We start from the raw sequence: 26,350 nt of genomic DNA on the forward strand, positions 1-26,350 counted from the left end.
CTCTTGCCATATGATTGCGTCTGCTGCCTCATTGCCTCTTACACGCTGTGGCCTGGACCCCACCGTATCCTTATTGAACGAACCAAGCGTGTACCCACACCACTTCAGGAATTACCTGGTAGGACCTAAGTACTTTGATGCTCGCTTAGCTGTGGGTTGGAATAGCCATATTCTTTCCCCTAAAGTTCCCATTGACATTAAAGAGGTATATCTATATATGGCGTATATTTCCGCTTGGAATATGCTGGCACGCTTGCCCATTGGAGGGAGGAGGGATCAATTGCTGGATTAAGCGATATGTCAAGGGCACATTGTCTCAGTTTGCTCTGTTGTTCTAACGTGTTTCAAACTTTCTATCAAATTGAAACTTTCTTGTCATGTTATCCTTTAGTATTATTAATTTGGCATGCCGCCTATAAAGAGTATCAATCTTCCTTCGATTTAAGTAGCTCCTCGCTTCTCCTTTACCTCCGGACATTCTGCAGATCGCAATCCTTTCTTGGACTCCAGGTACAGATGGAGAGGGGTCAGTTCAGAAAGTCGAGGCGGACCTTCAGAGATGCCGTTTGTATGTTTTCATTGCTGCACTGAGGCACTGCTCTGAGTATCTCTGTCAGTCCCCTGTGTTCTACCAGACTACGTCCTTTGATGGTTTGATGGTGTTAGCCGGAGAGCCGGCCTCATATGCGACTGACGACTCTGTTGGGACTTCCGTAAGTTTTTCCGGCTCTATTTCGTTCCTGATGTCACCTTTTACCTGTAGATCAGCCATGTTCTCCTATTCTCCTCACATTTCTTGATAGATATAATAGATATAGATAGATATAGATATAATAACTACTTGCGAGTTGCTCTCAATGTCGAATCTGGTTATTCAGTGATTATTAAGGCTTATCCGACACCCTTCAATTTTTGACCAAGCCTTTTATTGGAGTGGTTCCTAATGTTATGTCTAACACCTATTTCTTAGTGCTAATAATGAAGGTTGGCATGTTTCCTACATTATGTTTCTTATTACTAGCGATTAATTCAAGAAGGTACTCACCTCTTCGATTAATATCACGGCTTCCCTCGATCTCATGGTGGGCGTTGATATCGCAGCCGAGAAGAAGCGGTGGTGCCCAATTCCGGTGGGATCCCGGTGTCGTCTCCTGGGAAGTATTCTAATGCCACGACTGTCTTTCAAGTTCTTCCCCGGGTTCCAGTAAGGCTTGGATAGCTACGAGTTCTCCATTTAGAAACTGCGATAGACATGTATATTTTAAGTTCCATTTGGTCCTCTTGGTTTTGCATAAGAGGAATTCTAAATAATCTGTATGCTCCTTCCTTGCAGACCACCAATCTGCTCTCGATACACCCAAAGTTCTTGAGCCAGCGCTGTTCCAATATTTTCCTTGGAATTTGCCCGTGCAATTGCTGCAGATACAGCTTTCCATCCAATATCTGAGCTATTTTAGTGATGGCCATTAGCTAACGGCCGGTCTACGGTTCTACCTTCGCCGTTAGCCACTCGGGGATTTCTCGTCTCTTAGGTTTGGGTTTGGGTCTCTTGGGAGTATTCAATTCTTACAGGCTGATTTTCACTTTTCCTCAGTTTCTTGGCTCTGATGCTGAGCCTTCTCAGGTGACGCCAGATACCATTTAGCACTTCCGACACTGAATCCTTTCTGACGTCTGATATGCTAGCGTCAGACCTTGCATTGCTCGTCCCTGCTTTTTGAGTGTTATTCTTTATTGGCTGCGGTCTTTGCAGTAGGCTAATGTTGACTTTGGCTTTACTGTTTGACTCCTCCACTTCTCTTTTCTCTGTAGTGCTTCTGTTGGTGCTCACCTTATGGTGGGCTTTCTGCTTCTTTCTGCGTATCCTTATTTCTGTGGGAGGGATTGGCTTCGCTGAGATTTCTCTCGTTGATTTGATCAGCTTCTGGCGCACTGGTCTTACTCCCTGGGGAAAGTTTAAGTACCTCCTCATGCGGAGAACAATAAAACGTTATCCACCACAGAGCTGTTGTCCTTACACTTCTTGCGCCCATTACTGCTGACTGAAGACTCCGTTGCGTCCAATGTTGTTCTCATCTGGGTTATCAGTTTTTCCCCACCTTCCGTCGAGGGTTTATATTCACATTATAGCATTATCTTTTTCCTCAGTACCTTCCTCTGTCGTTGGTTGGGAGTCTTCCCTTGTCGACGGTGTCCAGCCGCTTTGGGTCCATTTCCAAATATTGGCATTAGTTCAGCAACGTCCACATTAGCAGCTTCCCTTTTTTCCATTTTTCATGTTAAGGTTGAAGAAGAGAGTTCTGACAGGTATTATTCAGCTTGAAGCCCCACTCCTTGTTGGCTTAAGTTCCCTTCTGTTCGAACTTCCTTTACCGCTTACGCGTAGGTTTAGGCAGTTGTACTATGGACAGGTTGGCCCTAGGTGGATTTCCAGTTGGCCAAAGTACAAGTTGCCGTATTTTCCTTTTGGCTGGTTACCCCTAAGGCAACAATTGCTATGTTACCTTTGAGTTGGAAAACAGATTGCTCCGTAGGGGGATATGAATCTGGCGAGGCCTCCGAAATTCCCGCTTTGGTGGCGGCTGTCTGTGGCTTCTTAGCGCTTGGAGAGTTCAATCCAAAACTTCCATATTCATGTTGTAAAGTGAACTAGTACATGAGGAGCGAGCATACTATATATACTAATTTACAGCGAGCCCTTCTTAATATTAACAATTTTGAAAACGGCAGAATACTTTTTACCTACACTATTCCCACAGAACTATCTCGTAGATCCTCCAACTAACATACATGTAAGTCGTCGGTAAACCTAATTTGTTTCTGCGTAAGGTGACACGTTTTTCCCCATATACAAAGTGTCCGATTAGCTGAAATATGGGAGGATACTCATTAAATCGCAATTACCTGCAGAAATGAATACATCGCACATGGCTTCGTCCGACATTTCGTCCTATATCCTTCACCCAGCAGGAGCCGTACTTGGAACTACGTACGAGAACGTTGCTGAATTATTGAGAACACAGTGCAACCGTAAGAAATAGTTTTGCGTTTCGCACACGCCAAATACGAGCTAATAACCTCCCCGTAGATCTGAGGACGCTCTTTGTAACGCCATTACTGATACTGTGGTTTTAAATTTGCATATCCTTGCCAGTACGTTAAGGAATTTGCATATCTAATTACGATCGCATACAAACATACTCAAGTCAAGGAACAATGTCCAGATGATGGGGAGAATGATGTACATATAATGAAGCTAGCAACTAGGGATGAACACTAAGCGAATTAATATTACACAGTTTAGAGTGGAATCCTTGTTCGGTGGAATTCAAATAACGAAAGTTTAACCGGAAAATGGGTGCATTAAGGAATTCACAGGAACATGCTTCGTCAAATATTCAATCATGCATTTGGGAAATTAATAGTAAACTAGTTGGGAGAGAGGTTTTACTGGCAATTATTCTGAAGTGTTTTGCTGGCCGCAGAATTTGATTTCATCTCCCTCCAGAATAGAAAAGTGATACGAACCAGTATCCGTCTCAATAAGGACACTCAATCGACTTGAAATACTGAAAAATTCAATAAAGTGGAGCTCCTCCACTAGACGAGCGAATGTGTAGAGCTGAACCGATTCGAAATAGGGTGAAAACAATGAACATCAAAAGGACAATAGCAATCGATCCGCCAGAAATTTCCCAGGACCATCTGATATTCCTATCCGAACCATTTGCGAACCTTCAATAAACGCGATAATCCTATCCGAAAGCATTCTCAAATGTTAGTTCACTGAATCGTATTCAAATATGAGTTTATTCATGGCTTCAAGCAAAATATTCCAGCAAATCCTAAGAATTTAACCTTCACATTTTCACCTCAACACCTCAAAATGGCCCAATCATATGACTATATTTAGGGAATTGGAATTCAAAGAAATATCACGTTCTCCACGTACACGTTATTAGGATCCTAAATGGCTTTAATATAATTCCATTCCGATCCCTAAGCTCGAAATGGAAAGCTCGAGGCCATGTTTTGAGAAATGAAAGAGAGAAAACCCATTAACAATGGAATTTGAAAAAAAGGCATAAAAACAGTTATAACAAAAGGTTTCAGGACAAAGGATTTGCAGGTAGAAATACAGCGTAAATCCAATAAAGTCGAGGAGAGGGGAGCATTGCTCCGTAGAAAGAAAGTATTGTATTCAGGATTAGTCAACTCTGGGATAGGATTTTAACGGTGAAATTTTCAATCCTTGCCGCATAGAAATCGGCAATGGCTGTGGAGGTCTTTTTATTAGTTCTGGATTAATCGAATAAAATTAAATTGTGTTGGGGACAGTTCCACATAAGGCTCAGTTAAAGCACATAGTGTAGGTCTTCTACTAACTGAAGACTTTCGGAAAAGGAAGAAATCTGTTTTTTGGGTACCTAAACGAAGGCTGAATATAGGACTATGTCGCCAGAGAAATAAGGTGTATGGTATTGTTTTCAGGACCTTTTGTTCGAGTGACAGTTAGCATAATTTAACTGCTTCCAAGGTGACATTGTGTTGAGTTCATTTTCAATTTTGCCTTTGAGCAAACGATATCGAGCAATATCCTGCGTGTTAGGCAACAGCAACCCGCCGTAGTCTTGCCTAAATAATTGCTTTTGCTGATTCCTGAACGATCGACTACCCTAAATCCTATGAGGAATATCCTGTGAGGTAACGAATAATATTACAAATTACCTTTCAGCTTTATCAACTTAGACGGACATTTATAAAAGGTGTAAACATACGTGCGCACAAGAATATGAACAGGCATATCTCCATCAACCAAGAAACTTACTAATTTGCATACTACAAAAAGCCCATTTAAACTCTTTAACGTACATCTTTTATAGGATGGTTAGGAGCACTACACCTAACTCCAACAGTATGGCAGAGAACGTTTGAACATGTATCATATCGTCATTATCGTCCTTTACCACCGTTGTACCGTGTCTCCGCCACGAACAACGACAAAAGGACCAGGCAGGACTAAACCCCATCGACTTGTGCAAAGGCAAACTTTGGAAGCATGTTCAATTATGAAAATTTTCATTAACTTTCCTAACACAGTGTCAAAATTTCAAACCATAAACCCCCTTCAGCCTACCACTTTGCATGGCTGTACAGATTCCAGGTTGTAACAGGTATTTCTCTTACTCGCTTGCTGGTTGGTGTCCTGAAAATTTCTTGTTAGATGTGGGTTTCATCGGAAATATCTTCTAAACCTTTCGTAGCAAGATTCATCCGTGGGAGTTGTTTTGAAGAGCAATTCTAAGACTGTTCCGAACAAAAACCGCAAGTTGGTTTGGGGAGGTTGGAGTATAATCCTTGATATAGTTTCATAGGTGAAAGTATGTTTGGGATAAGTAAAAGTTTCCTGATGAAGTTTACGAAAGATCAGGACTGTGATTTCTTTGTTATGGTTTTAGGGATCTTTGAACAGAAAGGGGAAGTATTTTTTTGAAATGGACATTAATTCATTTTCTAGAGTGGTTTTTAGACATTAAAGAAAGGTCCTTTCTATTTATACATTTTGATTTTTGCCATCCACTGCGCTTTTTATTCGTCCTTTTTTCAAGGCTATCCCATGGTATATTTTAACGTTTTGTGCAAATCTATTGGCCTACTGCACTTAATTTATTTGATTGTAGGGTGAATTTCTGAGCCTATTTTCATCTAAATCCTATGAATTCAGCCAACTTCATAACGTAAAAGGCAGGAAACCGGAAGCTTGACGTTTCAGGTAGAAAGCGTTTTGTATTTCTCTATGTGAAGAGCAAAACGGAGCATTTACTCGAGGTATTCAAATCGCTCAGTTCTGTCCCTGGCAGTAACCTGCCCAGAACTGAGCGATTTAAATATCCCGGGTCAATGCTATCAGCCAATGGAGAGACTGCGTAATGGAATTGTTTCACGCATTAACGCAACCTGGATGACATTCCACAACTGGTGTTCTTTGTGATCGACGTATCAGCGAACGTCTCCAATCTAAAATTTACCGCAATGTCGTCCGTTTGCCGCTCTCTATAGTTCTGCGTGTTGGCCGACTATAAAAGACAAAGAACGGCGTCTTGCGGTAATAGAGACGACGATGTTACCTTGGACTAGTGGCGTGACTCGTTTTGACCATATCCGATGTACCGATTGTGGAAAAACTGCAAGTGAGACGCTCTTGATGGTAATGACACGTAATTCGCGCTAACGAGAATTCACTTGCCAATATTGGTCTGAACATCGAATTCAATGGTAAACGACCGAAACAAAGGTGGATTGATACGCTTGATGGGGATTTAAAAGCCTCGCGATTACATCCAGATCATGCATTTGATAAAATAAAATGGCTTGTGAACGGGACAAAGGCTGAAGAAAAAGAAAAAGATGTGAGGAACGTCGAATGCATGACAGCTCCGTGTCTATTTTTTAGCGATTTAAATAAATCATTGGTTGGAAACGCCTGTATTGATAATAGTCAACCTCATACGCTTCACACTCTGAGTTTAATATTATTAGCAAATGCGAAGAATTTAACCTACAACATATACATACAATTCGGGAAACCGGAAGCTGTCCGCTTCAGGTATGAAAGGTTTTGTGTATTTCTTTTATAAAGACATCTGAGAGTGAATTTGTCCCATTAGTACGTAATATGTAATATATGCATATATTATGTGAGAATATCCTCTTTCGAGAGATATTGACATTCAAAATCTTGAATTTACAAAAAAGTGACAATTTTGACCCATTATAACTTTGTTTGTAATAGTATGATTTCCACCAAACTTGGTAGGATCATGCTTTATATTGCTGCTTTTGTGGTGCTGGAAAGAACTTAAGGGGGATTCCGCAGCGAACTGAACATTATGGTAATATACTACTATTAACTTTATTTGATGGGATATCGGTATGTGAGGTATTTCGAAGCCTAGCCACCATATAGTGGCAGCCTTCTGATATTTTTCGGTTGGACATTTTTTGAGAATGGCTCCGTTAAATAAATGATCACTTTCGACCCGCTGTATGCATGGGATTTCATAGTTCCCATTTGTTCACCAAATTTCATTCGGATCGGTTTAGCCGTTTTGCGGAAAAGTGCGAGTGACCGACAGACAGACAGTGAATCGATTTTAAAATGAACAGCCCGGGAACTGCCCTACTTGCCTCGGTAGTAGTGCTAATAGGACTTCAAGCCGAGGTGAAAGAGCATACGCGGGGCCGCGTGACAAATTAGGAGCTTGGTCTCTAACAAGTGAACTCTGAATTCCTTGGGCACTTTCGGTTTCACTTAAGATTCTTTCTCGGGTTAGGCAGGGTAGACATTTTTCGAGGATTGCTCTGTGTGATCAGGATATGGAGTATGAAAAAATATCTAAATTGATGAGAGGAGAAGTGGGAGCAGACGAGTAATGTTTTTCAGCCTGGAAGCCACAGTCGTGAAACTGGTCGTAGCTAGTACCAGACATAGCACTATTGATTTCAAGCTGAAAGACATTCGTTAAATATCAGTAATTGTCGAAGATATTGCTAAAAATGTTTGAAAAGCTAGTAATAGGCGAAATCATTCCCCTCCAAATGAAATCATCCGAAGATGAAGTCGAACAGACCAAGAAAAGAAAAATTTGTAAGGGCTTGGAAACCAAGCAACCGCTGCAGGCAACGAAACCATAATGAGCGGTAGTCGAAGCATGTACCGCCAAATCGATCAATGCCGTGGCCACGAGTCACTTACGAGTCGCCTTGGTGGATAGCAGCTTGCCCGGGCTGTCTGACCTGGTCATCGAGCATCTCTTGGAAAGAATTTGAGCCATGAGAAAAAAGCCCTATATTCGGCAACATTTTCGCCAACAATGTAGTAACTTTTTTTTATTGCTCAATTTTCATGTGGCCTAAAATTTAAGCGCGCTCGTTGCGATTGTATGGTGTGTTTGCCAATACTAATGTTCGTCGAAGTTTGCTTCCTTTGTTTTATGAGCACAATTACATCAGTTTAATGCACTGTGAGCATTAGACCAGCGTCTTCTAGTCAAGATTTAATTTCCCAAATTGCCTCGTTTGTCAAAATGTGAATCTTTTGGATGTCTTATGCCTAGAAGTCACTGCGATAGCATCTGTGAAAGCGGAAAACGGTCACCTCTTTAGGGAGTTTTAACCTCTGTAATGGCTGCTTGCAGTTATTTTCTCGCCTCTTTATATCGGTTGCGCAAGATTTAGGTTGCTTCATACCACGTTTACTGAGTCTCCTGGCTTCAAGGCAGACTTTTTGACATTAATCAATTTCGAAACTCCCCCAAAAGTAGGGCATTCCTTTCTTGAATACAGGGCCGCGTGACATCGAGGCATCACATGCTTTTTCTATCTTTTCAACAGCCTGCGTCTTATTTTCTTCAGCGATTCCCATCGGTATCGTATCCTGCAATAGTATTTATTCGAAGATTTGTTTATAGAATTTCTTGGATGTACAATCCGCTACTGCTGTTGCCTTGGCATGTTTCCTCTTGTCCTATGCTCCGCTTGAAGGATGATAGCTTGAAGATATACTCTTCGCTCACCCGCCATCGTAAATCTTTGGATAATGTGTCGTTGACAAACGAAAGGTCTATTACCGATCCTCCTTCGACGGCACTCAGACGTGGAAATACTTGTCAGTCCGTCCGTCTATCTACCTGTCTGTCGGTCGCACGTGCTTTTCTCAGAAATGGCTGTATCAATTGCCACGCAAGTTAGCATGAAAATTATAACGATTAACGCCCATGCATGCAGTGCGTAACAACGTTATGCATCGTGTTTTGAAGGGGGGTATGCAAAAAGGCCAGGTAATAGAAATGGTCATATGTGGTATCAAGTGAAAGGTCTCGATCATTAGCTGTAAAGGGGGGAATGGGAGGTCTGGAAAGTTAGCACTTATTTAACGGCACCATTCTCACAAACCAGTCGTTCAAAAACTCTGAAGAAAATCATAAATCTTCCAATATTCGGTAACCATGGCTTATATTTTCATCCCTTCATCCTAGAATCAACAGATTCTGCAATAATATGCACTATGATATGGAGCATTACACTTTCAAGTTAACAAAGTTATAACAGGTCAAATTTGCCGCTCTTGTGCAAATATATTGGAATCTATGACTTTGAAAGTCAATATCACACTAAAGTGAATAGTCCAACATATTAAATAGCATAAACATTGCAAGCTAGGTACAAATGAGCATAAAACCTGGGGAACGCCTGCTGAACCAACACCAACAGCTCCACTACCAAACCCTATCTTCACCTCTACCTGGTAATCGTTGGGAGTCTTTTCCTAATGAAAAGCTGCGAACAGAGGGATATAGGCGAGTCTCCCGCTCTCTAAGGAGGGGATAAATTGTACCAACTGGTCCTCTAGGTTGGGGGTCGGGCTAAAGAACCCTACATGCAAATCAAAGTAATGAAGTCACAAATGGATACTCGGACTTGTTTGACTACATAACGTTGAAATGGAAACGGCAACGGACTAACGATTTGTGCATTTTCTCGTGGAACATGCGTTCCCTGTACAGACCGAATGCGCTGGATAGGGACCGGTTCCTCAGAGAAGAACTACTACACTATATATTATAGTGGTCATCCGGTAAGCCATGCGCTCGGATTTGGTTTCTTAGTCAGCGAAAAAATTAAACTTGCTGTTGTCGGCTTTGAAAATATAAGACTGGGAGAACCAACAGGTCTATGAACTCGAAAAGTACAAGGAGCAACGCACCAGGCGCGGATACTAGCAAGTCAGCAGGGTGAAGCCATATACAATTGACGCTCATCATGCGGAGACAAAGAGGAAAATCTGGTTTCCGGCAGAATGGGCATATTGGAGCGATGACTTGAATACTTTGATGAACTACTTAACAATCAAAATATCGGCGAGTTGGAAGGTCCCGCCAATTGAAGGCGATAGACAGATGCTGTCACCACCAAGTATGGATTCCGTAGAATCTATCGGCTTAAGAATCATAAGTCACCCGGAGCCGATTGAGTTACAGCTGAACTGGTTAAATATGGAGGCGAACAACTATACCAAGCTTTTCACCAACTCATACTCAAAGTGTGGGACAGTGAATTAGCGACGCATTATCCGTCTCATTCATAAAGAGGGGATCACGCAGTACATCATTTATAGAGGCATCACGTTGCTGAATACCATCTATGAGATATTTTGAGACCATTGATATCATAATTTCTCCTATCTATTGTCGATTGCCAACGGAGATCCTATTTCAGCTTACAAAAACTGTTCAGTTCGAAACATCTCACCATAGGGTGAAAGTTCTTGATGATCTTGCCAGTCCATGTAGTCCTCCGAGACTTGGGTTCTTAGGAAGAAAAACTGCGAACTGTTGGCCGCGTTCGAGAGAAGAATGTTCCAAAGGATTTTCGGCCCCTTACATAAGAATGGACGATTCCGTAGCCTACATAATGACGAAACCTATGAGAGATACAAAAACCGCCTGGTTGTGGATAAAATCCGGCTTAACAGGTTTCAATGGGCGGGTCACTTAATCCGTATGGATGAGGATGATCCAGCCCGGTAAGTGTACACTATAAGGGTAATATCTATGATAGTAAAAAGAGATGAGGCAGTCCCTGCCTTAGATTGAGAGATGGCGTAGGTCAGGACGCCAGACAGCAAAGCCGGGATGTTCTTATTAAGGCAGGCGTAGACCGGACACCGGTTATTGCGCCATTAGTAATGTGGTAGTGAACTGATGAAGTGGTCGTTAGTTTCGCAACTCATTTTGGTTTTCCTTTGGAAACCTGAGATGGACCGAGTGCTTAGAAATGCAGCAATTAACTAGCCGACCATGTAACAATGGCGCTGTGAAAGTTGCAACAATGTTTAAATTCTTTACACAGCTTAAATCTCTTGATGGTACGCAATTGATTAAAAGTTTTTGATTTCGACTTGGAAAATTTTAAGTCTGCGTCATCCCTCTTTGCATTTGTTTGTTAGGGGTAATTGATTCAAAGAAATGCATATTTTCATCGGCAGACTTTTTCTTCAATTCGAAGGTATTCAAAGGACGTTTTCCCTCTTTTTTTGCAAAACCATCGAAATTGTTCAATAGACGGTAAGGTGAAAACATTGAAAGACAACTCACGCTTTTGAAAATTTTCCGATCCCCATTAAGAAAAAAACCTCTGACTCGCTTACTTTCCTTCGTTGTAAATACGCAATTCTCTGATCAAAAAATGCTTTAGTGGACTAAAATATATTCTTTGGGCCTAAATACATAGAATGTAAATTTACCAAAACATAAAAAGGTCTTTGAATTCAAACAATTTTCTTTCCAATACGACAAAAAGTCTGGTGAAAACTTTAATATGACTACGGTGGATGGAAAAAAATGAATTCTACCGTGAAAAGATATCCAAATTCATTGTAGAAATGAAATAAGCTAAGGCACGCAAAAGGCACAAGTTTGAATGAAGGATTTCATCCATGAAAACACTCCCGTGGACAGAGTTCTGACCCTCCACCCAGTCCTGTACAGCATCCTGAACAACGTGTGTATTTTCCCATTGAAGATAAGCAAAATGTAAACTGGACAATATAAAAGCAAACAAGCAACTAAGCTTATCCCTAGTTCAACAACAATGGGAGCTAGGAGGTAACTTGTGTAACAAAAGGAACAGGAAACCTAGGAAAAATCGTTGTTGATCCCAGAAACATTCCTCAAATATTATCATAAGAGTAAAACTGTAAAGGTCCTGTAAATACTTGTTGGCATTTCTTTCGGTGTCCTGATTTCCTTGCCATTTACTTAGCCTACCAACAGTTAGTTGTCCATTATTGAAAAAGGTGCGCCTTTTAATAGAATGTCCGCTCCACTTGCTCTTTCTACGTATGACAGCAAATCCTGTCATGGCCGTGGTACAACTGGTCACTACTTCGTTCTCAAAATAAACCAAGGGATTACTGCTCTCTACAGGGTTTTCAGTCAGACAGGATATCTGAAAGCATAGATGGGAGCTTAGAATTTTCAATATACATGAAAGAGTGCTGATTAATGGAATGGTATCTACGTTCCTTCTTGAAAGTGGAGAATACACGGTCTTTATCCCTTAAGTTTGTGTAATGAAAAGCGGTATTTCTTTTTATGTAAAATGATTAAAAAACTGATGTCCTTGGCCTACTTTCTACGCTGCCTTTTTATCTGCGCAAACTGATGAGACGAGAAAGTTTTCGCTCAGCAATTCGAACAAAAAGTCTTAGGATCGGGTCAGCTTTAATATAATCTTAAAAGCTAAATCAAATCAACATTGTCGTCATCATCATCTTCATCACAGTCACCCCCATTTTCATCCGTCTCCTTCTCTAATGAACCGCTTCACGGGCAACAAATGGCATTACGAAGGAAACCTGGGGCAAAATTACCAAGGAATCGAGGTCACCGGGGAAGACATTAAATCAGTAAAATTAACTTCTTAAGAAGATAATCTTAGCCAAGTTGGAAAAAACAATTACATTGGTCGTTTCACGTGTCTTGTTCTAACTTCGGATCCTCCGAAATTGACTAGACCCAATTATGTTGGGATTTAATTGCGATTCCATTAAAATTTCCCGAAAATTTTCTAACCTGACAAAGTTGACAAAAGTCACGGTGAAAAGTTTGGAAAGTTTTCCGTGTTTGGATGAGGAAAATGAGTCGTTAATCTTTTAAAAAATAAATATTGGAACAGCTTGGAAATGAAGTAACTTTGCGCCTTCAAAATTAAGCCTATTGTCAATTGGAAAATGTCGCTTTGATGATGCTCATCAGAAACCGGATTTTTCAGTTAATAGGCAGGGGGAAAAGGAAGAGATGGTTATGATGAATCTTGCTTGACGGGCTGAAAAGTTTCCATCAGGATCAAAAGATGATTTTCTAAATTAAGTTTAACCGTACCATCACCAAAAATGGTCTCCAGTCTATATATAAGAGAAAAAGCCATTGTAGTAGGAACAGCATAACTTTGAGGCCCCATTTAATAGTTACTCTTAGGTTAATAGGAACGGAGCAAGGGGATCAATATGCTCACGGCATTCCATGCTTTCCGTAAGATGTGGCTAAAAGGTCTACAATAGAAACTTACAATTTGCCAGGGAGTCTACTATGATAAGCTATTGTTTCTTATACAAGGACGAAAGCGATTTCATTCCTTGATTGCAATTTCCCGGTTTCCAGGCGTCCCGGTTTTGCGCCGAAGTCCACCAATTTGATATCTCTAAAAGCTGTCTGTTCTCCTGACCTACGCCATCGCTCCATCTCAGGCGGGGTCTGCCTCGTCTTCTTTTTCTACCATAGATATTGCCCTTATAGACTTTCCGGGCTGGGGATTCTTCATCCATACGGATTAAGTGACCCACCCACCGTAACCTATTGAGGCGCATTTTGTCCACAACCTGACGGTCATGGTATCGCTCATAGATTTCGTCGTTATGTAGGCTACGAAATCGTCCATCCTCATGTAGAGGGCCAAAAATTCTTCGGAGGATTCTTCTCTCGAACGCGGCCAAGGGTTCGCAATTTTTCTTGCTAAGAACCCAAGTTTCCGAGGAATACATGAGGACTGGCAAGATGATTGTCTTGCACAGTAAGAGCTTTGACTCGGTGGTGAGACGTTTCGAGCGGAACAGTTTTTGTAAGCTGAAATAGGCTCTGTTGGCTGACAACAACCGGATTTCATCATCGTAGCTGTAGCGGTTATGATTTTCGACCCTAGAAAGAAGAAATTATCAACGGTCTTAAAGTTGTGGTCTCTTATCTTTATTCTTCCCGTTTGACCAGTGCGGTTTGATGTTGTTGGCTGGTTGGTTTTTGGTGCTGACGTTGCCACCGTATACTTTGTCTTGCCTTCATTGGTGTGTAGCCCAAGATCTCGCGCCAGTCGACACCTGCTCGATCTGAATGAAGGCAGTTTGCACGTCTCGGGTGGTTCTTCCCATGATGTCGATATCGTTAGCATTGGCTAGTAGTTAGGTGGACTTAAAGAGGATCGTACCCCTTGCATTTACCTCAGCATTACCATCCATATTTAACCAATTTGGCTGTAATTCCATCGACTCCTGGCGACTTATGATTTTAAGCTGATGAATTGCATGGACTGTTTCTTCTATACTTGGTGGTGGCAGTATTTGTTTGTCGTCTTCAGTTGGCGGGAGCTCCAACTCGCCGATGTTCTGGTTGTTCAGTAGTTCATCAAAGTACTCAACCCATCGCTCCAATATGTCCATTCTGTCGGAAATCAGATTTCCCTCTTTATCTCGGCAGGATCATCATCAAGTTGTGTAAGGCTTCATCCTGAAGAAGAATGGTTTCTTTAAACAAGAGCCCCTTTGTGACAATGATAAAAGATCCCAGAGCAGGTCATCTCAGGTGCAAATCGGTTCTTTGGTCACATCCCAAAATATTGCCCAAAGATATGGTCTACAACGAAGATACTGGATCGGATTGATTAATATGCCGAGCTGTAGGCTATGGGCGAGAGCTAGCACAATGTCCCTCAAGCACATTGTGCTAGCTCTCGCCCTCTTGCAAGGGATAAACCAGGAAAATAATAATAAGAAAAGCAACTGAAGCGGAATTAGTATTGTGATTTTGATTTCCATGACTGCATCATGGTTGAGGTTGTTCTCATCCTAAAACTTGCAGCTCTGTACATTGTTTTCTCCTATGAAATGTTTGAGTTTATGTTTATGGTTGATTCAGGCCTATATGTCTGTACGCTTCATGTTTGCCACCGAACCCGAGTATCCCCATGTCCTGGTGATAGAATTCACTGTTTAATCAGAAGTTTTACCGGTCGCTGCAGAAGACTCGCCGCCCCGACATTATGGCATCGCATTTCTCTGCTTCCGGTTTCGATGGTTTTGTGTGAAACAAAAGCTTATTAGAATCGATGCAATGTCTGCTTGTCTGTCTGTATGTCCTTTTTTTGAGTAGGTGGAAATCTTCAAAAGACACCGGTCTGGATACACCAGTGCATGGGATTTTTACCCACTAAAACCATTGCCGGCAATAGATACAAGACTTACCGATTGCATATGATGGATTACTAAGATGTCGATGGGGACCATGCCTGCTATCACACATGCTGCTTCGTCTGATGTTGTACGGCATTGCGCTCAATCGGTACGGGGCTACGAGTTTTCTTCTATTTGCTTCTGGCTTCAATGACGATACTCCTGTATAAAGCAAGATGGAGCTGACAATTCCCCAGATAAGGAGCCAACGACTTTGTCTAGGGCGACCTACATTCGCTAAAATTCTTGTAACCTTCGAAACTTTTGTTGTCAAATTTTCAAGATGGGTTTGAATTTCAGCCTCTGGTCAATCATGACTCCTAGGTATTTAAGCGTTGGTTGCGAATGTATGATGTGTTTGCCAATTTTGATCTCTATCGACGTTGCTTCCTTTGCTTGTTGATCGAAACTACCTCGATTTTATGCTCTTCGAGCGCCAGATTTTAGCCAAGCTTTGATTTCAAAAATTGCCTCGTTTCTAAGAACCTCCACCTCCTCAATACCTTGTGTCATGATTGTCACTTCGATGTCGTTTGTGAAGCCAATGACTGCTGCTTCTTTAGGCAGTTGCAACTTCAAAATTTCGTCTTATTATCCACAGGAGAGGACTGAGGACCGTTCCTTGTGGAACTCGATCGGCTGTTCTATACTTCTTAGGTCCATTGTCCGAATCGTAATTCAATAGTCTTTCCCGAAGGAATTCTATGACCCACCAGGTATTTCGGAGCACCCTCTTTGATTAAAGTCGAAATTATTTTGCTCAATTTTGCAGTTTTGAAGGCATTCTTTACAATGAGAATCATTAACGCGCAAGATTTATTAACCAATCAAAATTGCGCAGTTTTGCTTACAATACCAATCGCATTGACTCTAGATCTTACCTTTCGGAATTCGCGTACCTTAGAGCCACCCTCCTCCTTACCACCCTCCCTTCCTGTGATCAGTACAAGCCTATTGAAGATGACCTGTTCGAAAAGTCTGCTCACGCCCTGGGCCTTCCAGGACTTCTTCAGTGGTTCTCTCGAGAATTTCATCGGAATCTATATGGATAGTGGGTAAGTTCGATTGACACTTGTGGGAAAAGCGTATTAGTGATGTCCCGGAGCAAACCAGGCTTGGTGATCGGTGGTGAGCGTTGTTAAGTGATAAGACAATTGCTAAGATGAACACAAACATCCATGACAACTGAGATTCGAACTCAAAGCAACGAATTTGAGAGGCTGGTGCTGTACCGTCTCAACCATCTCACTGTCGCCCAGAATTGGGTTTTTGATTATAGTAGTGTAATCTGCTGGTGCCCACGTGTCATGTGCAATTGCAACAACGTTCAAGGGCATCGGTGTCATGAAAAGCACATCGTCGTTTTCTATGGAAGAAGAGAAGCGGCGAGCTTTGGGACGAGGACACTTTCTCAGATTGGCTATGTTCCGACGCCACCTTCAAAACGACTTGGTATGTCTAGCACACTGTCTGCGGTTTCACGTAGTTTACCCTGGTTGCAAGCCTTTTTGTTACAAAAAGTGCCCGCTTGTTAATTACAGCTGGAAACGTTCACTAAAAAATGGTGTAAGATTGAATTCGTCCGCCTTCCCCTTTTTGGTGGACGCCAGAAGTTTGGTCAAGCTGGGATTTATCGTGAGATTCTCTTGTTCAAACCATCCTCTTACTAGATTCAGAGCGTTTTGGATCACGCTTGAAATTGTTTACTAGAATTAGCAGCTTGTCCATTAGAAGATCCTACAGTAAAGGTGATAAGACTCTCGCCTGTTGGCAATCCCTGCATATTACCGCGTACAGAGTCTCATCGCATACATGTACTTCAGCGTTTCGTTTGTAGAAATCTGCATATCGTACCTTCTACACCGTAGCTTCTGGCGACTGACACCACTAAACCAAAGGAGGAATTGCTAAAATTGCCCACCACATCCATAAAAACTACGATCGCTGGTTTGTGGTTTAATCCGGCCTCAATTTTCGATACCAGCTAAAGTGGCACCGTCCCGTAATATTAATCAGGCTGGTTTTGATTAAGAACGGGACCTCTCACTTATATGTCATTCAATCAGTTTTTCGAGTGTTTTAGCAGCTTATTGGCCTAACGACTTTCATCTCGCTTTGACTTTCGCAGCAAGGCCACTTTAACCTGCATCCAAGCCGTGAACTAGGCGCTGCTTCAGAAATGGAATCCGATGCTGCCGCAGAATGGGATGAACATGGCTCACCAGGCGATTTCCAGTTTTTATGTGTGCTCCTCCTAGTCTCTTCTCTTCTGCTTATTATCCCGTTTAGTTCATGTGAAACTGACCTTATATCACACGTGGTTTCGATTGCCCTTCTTGCGCCTTCTATCTCGGTCGACAAGACCTTATAACGTACTCATTTTGCGTTACGTGGGTTGTGTATTATACAAATTATGGGTCATGTCCTTTGCCGATTCCGAATGCATTTATGGTCTGAGAACCCAAACTTGTCAGTTATATCCCATCGTAGCACATTGGAAGCGATTGGAGTTGTAGAGAAGGTAATATCGACTATTCGTACTGTTCCTGCTTTTACTCCAATTTCCATTTCCTTCATATTGCTGATCTTTCTCGGTTGTTTTGCCTGTTTTTTGTTTTTTCATGGTTCATACATAGTTCCACGAGTACGGTTTTATTTTAACCACCCACCTGCTCAGTGACATAGATAGACACGTAAATTGTTTGCCCAGCACCCTAGCGGCTCCCTTTCTGGTGCCAGTTTGCACACTCGGTTTTTCGGTTATCGGCAGGCTTTAGTTTCATCGTGATTTCTGAGAAGACATCCCCTCTTCTCACGGTCAAGTGAATGTCTTTCCGCTGTTTGCTAATTCGGTAACCAGCTCCGGAAAAATTTCCTGTAGAAAACAGGTCCTGGTGCTTGCAATTCAACCTTTCTATTTCACGATTGAAACATTCAAATGCAATGCATCTAAGCATGCGTTTAATGATACAATAGCAGATGCAGATTGAAATGTCGGGCATTTTTGCCCTGAGGAACTCCATAATTTCGTAGATGTCTTAATTTCCACCAGCCCATTTTAGGTTTTATGATCAGAGGGAGCAGATTAGGGCTACTTCTATATACTTCTCACAAATGGCTTCTAAGAGCAGAACCTGTACTGCTTCGAAATCGCTGCGACTGAAGCGGAGGTCTAGCACTTAGGAATGGATGATGAAAAGAGAACTACGATTTTGCTTCATTTATTCCATCTTGGCCTGTAAGGCACACTCTCTCTCTTTTAGAAGCGCCCTCCTCCTATAAAGTATTCTTTGGGGGTTTGCCTTGCATTCCTTAAATATGTTTGCTCCCATACTCCTTTGTGGCTCATGTACCGCGGAACATGTCAAATTCAAAATATACCCGAGCGTCATAGGCTCTCTGTATTTCCAAGTATTGTTTGTTCGCTTCACTGCGATCGATATTCATCGTAGAGAAATTGCGAGAGAGGCGTCTTTCATGGTAGAATGGCCTAAACATCAAATTGATAACAAACGACCCAAAGGCTGAACCAAATAGCAATGGCTTGATATCGTAGATGCTAATTTGAAAGCCTTTCAAATTCACTCGAGCCAAATCTATGAACGAGAAAAGTAATGAATCAGACGAATCGCCTCTGATACCGAATGCAGTAAAGCCTGAAAAAAAGCATACTGAAATTTCGCGTGACTTTTTGACTCATTGCAGTCAAAGGTGCATACTGCAAATTCAAAATGTCTAACATAACACTCTCTGCGCTAGCAAATGACTAAGCCTATTCCTGCATTATTAGCTTTCGTTGGTGAATGTATGATTCCTTTTATTGCCGAACGTTTCAACTTTAGTGATCCGGACTACTTTTCTATGGCCTATCTTCTCCTTTCTGGCTCTCACTTTATTCTAACTTTCTATGAACTCCTTTACTTGCAGAAAAAGTCTTCAGCTCTCTTTCCAGGGGATTCTTTTATATCCAGGATCATGCTTGATTCAATCCTGGTTTTGTCAATGGCAGTGTACTGCCCAATTGTAGATCGAGGTAGGCTATTCAATTAAGGGCATCCTGGTATTCCTTATGCTCTCCCGTGTGTGATGAAAAAGCATGAGGCGATTTGCATGTGTGCTGAAAGCCGCTGGGACCGTGAGGAAGCCGCCTCTGAAATTCTGTTTGGAAAGTCATGCCGGTATTGCTTCAGCGGTTTATCCATTGAAATTGCTTATCTATGTTATACAATTATATTTTAAATTAGGATATAGCACCCCGCCCACTCTGCTGAACTTTACTCTTTTATCTTCTTTTCTGTGGTTGGCAACCGTCGATACCTGAGGAGATTACATGGAACAAACCCCAACTTCGACGATATCTCTTTTTGCCACCCTAAGACCTCTCTGCAGGGATCCTTTCCGTGCCCTGGCGACAGATGCCCTCGATAATAATGGACTACTTGCGCCATTAGAAGAAACGGTGACCAAATAATTCACCACCAAGGTAGGAACCGGGGACATGTATGATTAAGGCAATCAAGATCAGAATAAAACGTTACGTGCTGGACTAAAGTGGAACTTCGATACTAGTTAGTATCTACAGCCTTCGGATATCGCTTTCTCAAAGATAGCCTCAATCTCTCTTTCCTTTTACTTCAAACACAACAATCTTACATTTCAGCAAAACTCACAATTTCCCTCTTCAAAAATCAAGAATAGAATAGTTTTCCCACACAATGCAACCATCCTCCGCCGAATCAAGAAAACTTCGCATGAAGAACGTTGAAAGACGTAATGGCTTAGCTACTGAATTTCATTATGCAAAAGTGTAGTAAAATAGAGTACCCAACTTTTCTCGAGCAAATATTGTGGTGGCACTATCAAAGGAAATGCATCTAACATGCTCATATGAATTTCCGCATGAGGGAAATCACAGTTGGGTAGAATTTTTGATTCAATGATTCTGCCTTTTATGCAGTTCTGGTAAACATGGTAAAAGTACACGCCACAAGTTCAAAAACATGTTCAAGGGAAAAAGAAGGAAGAAATTTGAATGCGTTTATCTATAAATTTGCATCCGTATACTGAGGGTATTTTACTTTAGACACCTGTGCTATTTATTCTGTGGAAGGATTGCGAACGGAAAATGGTCTTTGTGAGGCAGTCGTTGGTATTCTGTCTACATTGGTCGGAGCAGCTTTTCCTACGTAATGCTGGTTTCCGCAAAGCTATTTTGAAGGGATAACTTTTGTGCGTTTTCTCTTTGTGTTAATTCACTTGTTGAGTGCAATTCTTTTGGATTTCATACTACTTCTAACAGGAAGATCTAATGCGAACGATATTAAATTAAAATGGCGCAACAGCTATATCCACAACTGAATCAAGAATTTAATCTTGGGGTATTCAATTAGATGTTTTACGTTTAACGCAAAATATTTTGAAACAACACGATTATTTCCGTTACAACTACCAATACTGTCCACTGTAGACAATCAGCTTGGATTCGAGTCTGCAGGGATCCCGTTTTACTTCATTGATAAACTTTAGCCCCTCTGAAACTGTTTCTCTTTTTCACTACTTTTGCATGCTCCCCGAAGCTCGAAACACTTCAAACATGGCAGTAAGACCTTTAAATTGGCCGCCTTTTGCAAACGAAGTCCGACCTCAGCTTTTACCTTAAACCACCATCGAACCAATATGGCCTTGGTCGCAATTAAGTAGTCGCCACTAGCTGGTTCACTTTAATCCCCACTTCCGCTCTTTTATGAAGCTGCTCCTAAAACAAAAGTCATTAGGCAAACCCCTCCCGAACTGCTTTTCATTGGCCATTTGGACCTTAAAGAGTACCACTTTACCCTGAAACCACGCATTCAAGTCATCGTCCCAAACAAACTGCAGTGCTAAAAATGTCTACTTTGGACACCTTACAGTTCTTACAACTGCCGTATTTAAAAGTGGGAACTCCGCTACCCCCAAAATAGCGTCATAATTTTCTAATTTCCTCTGGCTACCAGAATGCAGGCTCATTTTGTGCAAAGTTTTCCATTTGAGAACTGATGTTTAGAAATATCTCTTTGTACGGTATCTTTGAATGCGATAGTCATTCACCAATAGCACTTCTATCCATATTCTAGCCCTTTAGAACGTTTTCGTCGTTTCATTAGCTTTGGCAAATCTGTAAGTGTAGATCCTTCAAGTAGATGCCATACGTAATAACAAAAATCACACGAATACCGACGCTTTCCAGATCGTACTAGGGAGTGCCAAATACCTTCCAAACGTGCTCTCGAATAAGAAATAGAAAAACTAAAGAAGTGACTTCGAGCTAAATGGACCGGGGTGATGTCACAAAATACTCTTGAATCTCAGGGACTGAATTACACAATTCGTATTTGCGGACGACTCTGGTGTTTATGTTTCTATTTTACCCAAGGAGTACGCAATACAACAGCTCTTGCACTTTTCCGCAACGGCGAATATTTCGAAAACTTTGGTGAGATAGATATTTTTTTTGGAGTTAAGTAGAAGCTGCCGCATCCTTTTTGGATCCTAGTAGGGTACTTTATCTACCCTCTGGAATCGTCATATATCTTCCAGCGACGAAGCCTGAAGTCAACTGACTGACTACATTCTTCTCAATAGGTTGCCAGGGCCTTGCTGTTGAATCCATTGTTATTACACGTCCATCACAACTTCACAATTCCGCTCACTGAAAAGAGGTAGGTTACCAAACCAACGTATACTTCATACTTTTGAAAAAATAAATCTAACCTTAGTTATGAACTTTTTTCTTTTAGTTAGTGTTTACATACACATATATTTCGGAAACAACTTGAGAAAGATGAAATAGTTGTGTTAGGGTGAAAAGTAGGAGTGTTGAGCTTAAAAAGAAGGTTAATGTGAAACATTTATACAAATTATTGCCGCTACAAAAGAACGCGGCGAAGTAGGGGTGCGATTTTTTTTACGCCGATAGAAATGGCAAACACCCTAATTTCCCTGGAAAAAAGCAAAAACGTAAATGTAACGTATAGTATCAGTTTATATGTCCATTGATCTAACAGGGATTCGTTCAGCTGCCTTGCTAGTGATCAACTCCGTCCTAGCCCGTTCTACCCCTGATGCAACATGATCTCATCCACATTCCTTACGCAAGTAAGTCTATTGGGATTATGCCCATCATAACAAACAGTGTCTTGTCTGATGTTATTGTTAAAACGCTGAAAATCCTGAGAGCCATGAGCGTCTTTGCTTTTGAGGTCGTCGCATAGAAGGCTATGACTTACCATACACGGTCAGTTTTTCATCAGTCTGCCATAAGACGGTCCATCAAAAATTGACTGATCAGAAGTCGAGTAACAACGCAATGACAACTCAGCCTGTCAGCAGTCCAACCAGGCGGACGGATTTTATTAACAAATGTAAATATTCATCAGTCCACCATGCCACACTGGCCCTACTGACGCCAAACTGATGAAAAACTGAACGTGTAGGTTAGGGGTAAGTCTGTGGAATGCACCACTCAGTTAGTTGGGTTTCCACAACGTTATTGTAAGTTCCGCAGTGGTACTAGCTGTTTTTCTATAGATATACATATATCCCTTCACTTATCGTTGATTATTATCAGATATTTGGTAGTCGGCTTTAATATTATATAGGCATCCATTTTAATACTATTTGCCTTCTCGTTATTCAGCATCATGGCCGTTTCCATTTTCTTTTTCGCTAAGGTCAAACTAATCCTTCTTATTAACAACTTCAGTGTTTCACTGTATTCAATGAGATGAGTAGATCCCTGCATTCTCCGCGAATTGTATGGTGGCAATTTCGGCTAAGTTATCTATGAAGTTGACAATCTTGGGTTCTTCTAGGATCGGAAATACGAGACCTACGTTACATATAACATTTTTCAGAAAAGGCTGCATTCTCTGGGCCCAGCCTCCGTTCAATTTTCTTCGAAAGGTAACATTTAACTAACTTCACCATGGGCACAGGAACAACACCTTCAGCCAACGAGTTTTTGATTGAACGGATTTTTTAGGTCCTGTGTTAACATAGTGTAGCACTTGTCAAAACTGATTGCGTCTTTGATTTGTTAACAATGTACTAACTTGAAAGCATTTTTCGCAGTCGTCAACGCGGAACAGCAATTGTCAGAAAGGATACTTCCTCTTGGCAGACCCACATTCGTTTTATTACGCCCAATGTCGAGTCTATGCTGTCATTTGGCCATTTATATTTTCAAGGATGGATAGAAGTCTATTATAGATTATCCTCATGTTCCTTCATGTTCAGCAGGCATGTTGGGTGATATGATCGATATGAATTACCGCTGCGGTGGTCGAGATGACTCTTCGCCAGCCTCTCGCTGTCATCACCCCGAATGCGAATCACGATCTCGCTGCTGTAGGCTTATTCCTTGCGTGATTGTAATAAAACAGAGGCACAGTCTCATTAAAACCTGAGGTTGTATGGATGCCCTATAGGAAAACTGGTGATATACATATATACACATGTGTCCTTTTAGGTACGCCTCAAAGGAGTTCGCTAATATTGTGAGCTTGGTTTTATTGTTCACGATCTTGCTACGTGTTTCGCGCAGCCACGCCCCTAGCTTCTACTTTTCTGAGAAAATATGAAGGAAACATGATGCTTTCCCTGACGACCTTATAACCTAGTCTTCATGATTTTGTGTCGGTCTCCTCGAACAGCTTTTTCAAATTATTCCTTTCGTGACTTTGTATGGCTCCTCGTAGGTTGTCTTCCTAGTACTTATATGCACCCCCTCATTTGACTCTATCTCTGAGTTGCTAATAGTGTTGCCTTGCACGGAAGCGCACTGTTATTGTGTTAGTACTCAGGAGCGCGAGAATTCCATCTTTTACGTCTAAAATGAGAAAAATAAAAGTGGTAAACTGTCAAGGACAGAAAAGGCACAGAATATCAGTTAACTGCATTAACCTTACCTAACCAACATAGAAGAAAGAAGGTTAGGTTATTTGACGAGGAAGGCTGCCATTCAATATATACGTGTGGAGAGATGCTCTTCCGCTTTCAGCCTATAGTTGCATAGACCTGCATTTCCGGAGATTTTTAAAGAAGCAATCACCATATCACATTAGGGGCCCAAACATAACCCGATTCTTGTTAATTATTTATTATCTATCTTAAATTAATTATTTATTATTTTTCTTATAGGATGAAATATCTTCGGTCACCAACAAAGTTCATTAGATGCGATGCGCTTGTCAAGTCTTTTCTTCCCACTACTAGAAACACCACTGAAACTCTTCAACTTTGGTGTTATCCAGTACTCATTGCCAAGCTTTGCTCATCGTCTCCACATAATTAAAAGGCTTCATTTTCAAAATTTTCTTCATTCTAGGAAACAGGAAGAAACGGCAGAGTGTCCGGTGAATATGGGGGGAGGGGGTACGGATCGACAAACCGCCCTTGAGAGGTCAACACGGAGTGCGGAAGAATTATCGAGATGAACGAATCAGTCACCCTATCAGATGTTTTCTTCTAAATAAAAGTGCTGATTCACAGTCTTGTCCAGGGAAAAAAATTCCCAATTCCATCAGAAAAGAAAGAGCCCATCGCCAGCCTCACTTGTCTGGCTTGGGAATTCGAAGTCTTCCACTGACTAAATGGTTGCTTCCTTCCTGGTTCATACCCATAACACTTTTAATTTGTTATTCCAAGTCCAAGTTCAAAGTTAATCGATTGCTTTTTAATCCAGACCACGCTAGTATGTACTCCAACCCATACCGGTCCCTTTTGAAATTTCGCCGATTGTGTAAGCATAATCCTGTAGTATTGCGTGTTGCGCTCGACGTGTTTGCGTTGACTAAACTTATGTCCGAAAAAATAAACAAATTCCAATTTCCTTTCCGAATAAGTATTTCAACAGCTCCTTGTTTCCTTCTTCAGCGGAATAAACACAGAAATGTCGTTAATCTAAATATGTTCTAATTATTTTAATCTAATTATTTTGATATATCTTAATTTACATATCGCCATTATGGTACCAGTGAATACAAATATGAGTGCGCATTAGTCATCTCTGTATTGAAGCGGTGCTCCTGAGGTTATTTTTCGATGAAGAAACTCCCGTAGGAGTCCAACTTGTTGCGTTTCACTTCTTTGAGCAGCGTTAGCCTCTCCATTTTATGGTCATATTATACAATATGCCGTGCTATTGCAAAATTGATATGTGTAGTTCTGCACCGTTTTATTTGCTCAGCTTCTTTTAAATGTTCCTTGACCTGAGTATTGACTGGCCGTTTGGTTTGCCCTACCTGAGCAAGACATCTTGCAGATGCCGCTTTTTTCCTCCTCCTCGTTTCTTTTTCATTGCCTAATTCTCTTTTGAGCATGTTAATCCTGTTCGATCCTACTGTTTCGATACTTTCTTTGGTTAAGATTCGCCGCAAGGCTGGCTCGTTGTGTGTCCATCTTCATCCTCTCTTGTTTGGAGAAAGTTGTTGCCGAGCGCAACATGGGACACTATTAGACCTATTAAGATCCCAGTCGTAACCGAATAGGATAACCAAATATTCTATTGAAACCATACCTGACTGGGTTATTAATAAATCGACTCTCCGATTTACAATACACGAACTACTCTGTCTCTAAAGGGATGAGCTATGCAGTTAGACCTGCACGACTAGTTGAAACTACAGTATTGGATATTGACGGTAAGATATAACATTTCGAAATAGTTTCAAAATATAACAGGGAGGAGAAGTGGCCAAAGTTGTAAAATGTGTGGCTAACAGGTAGCCCAGTCGGTCTTCCAAGGAAATGAAACTGGTCAAACAGCTGAAACAGAAGGATGCATACTATCTAAAAGCGGATTAAGTATCCATGAACAAAAAGGAATATGATAAGCGAGAAACTAAAATCTGGAGCATATTTCGAATTAAGAACCAATCCTTCGCCGGATTCGATTAAGCGAGTGAAAAAGGCACTAAAGGAGTGTAAATCGATTATACCGAACGTAACATAGCTTAGAATGCCTTCCGAGAATAAGATACCAACCATAGATCCACTAAGATGGATGACATTCTGACGATTGTAAAAGAGGGGATAAGCTAGATATACTTGACCAAAACAACAAGTTGGGATGACATATAAAATTCAAGATGGAAGAGGAATCAATATTCCTCGACATCAGAATACTAAAGATGAATAGCAGCTTCGAATTCGACATATATAGGAAGCCATCGAGTACACAACGTACCATCGTCAGGACATCTAACCACTCATATCAGCATGAAGTGGCCGCCTATCGATCCATGGTTCACA

The 26,350-nt window shown here is 41.3% G+C and overlaps 2 protein-coding genes across 5 annotated transcripts in view; one reads left to right on the forward strand and one right to left on the reverse strand.

The window, feature by feature from the left end:
• LOC119658110 overlaps window positions 1–2,944 on the reverse strand; it is a 35,220-nt gene extending 32,276 nt beyond the window's left edge. Inside the window, exon 1 of the mRNA XM_038065377.1 lies at window positions 2,905–2,944. Coding sequence (XP_037921305.1) covers window positions 2,905–2,944 — 40 coding nt within the window. The remainder of the gene's footprint in view (window positions 1–2,904) is intronic.
• The window catches only part of LOC119656792 (eye-specific diacylglycerol kinase), a 533,740-nt gene that overhangs the window by 189,773 nt on the left and 317,617 nt on the right, over window positions 1–26,350 (forward strand). The window lies entirely within an intron of this gene.

This window comes from Hermetia illucens, chromosome 5 (assembly GCF_905115235.1).
Source record: "Hermetia illucens chromosome 5, iHerIll2.2.curated.20191125, whole genome shotgun sequence".
NCBI lineage: Eukaryota > Metazoa > Arthropoda > Insecta > Diptera > Stratiomyidae > Hermetia > Hermetia illucens.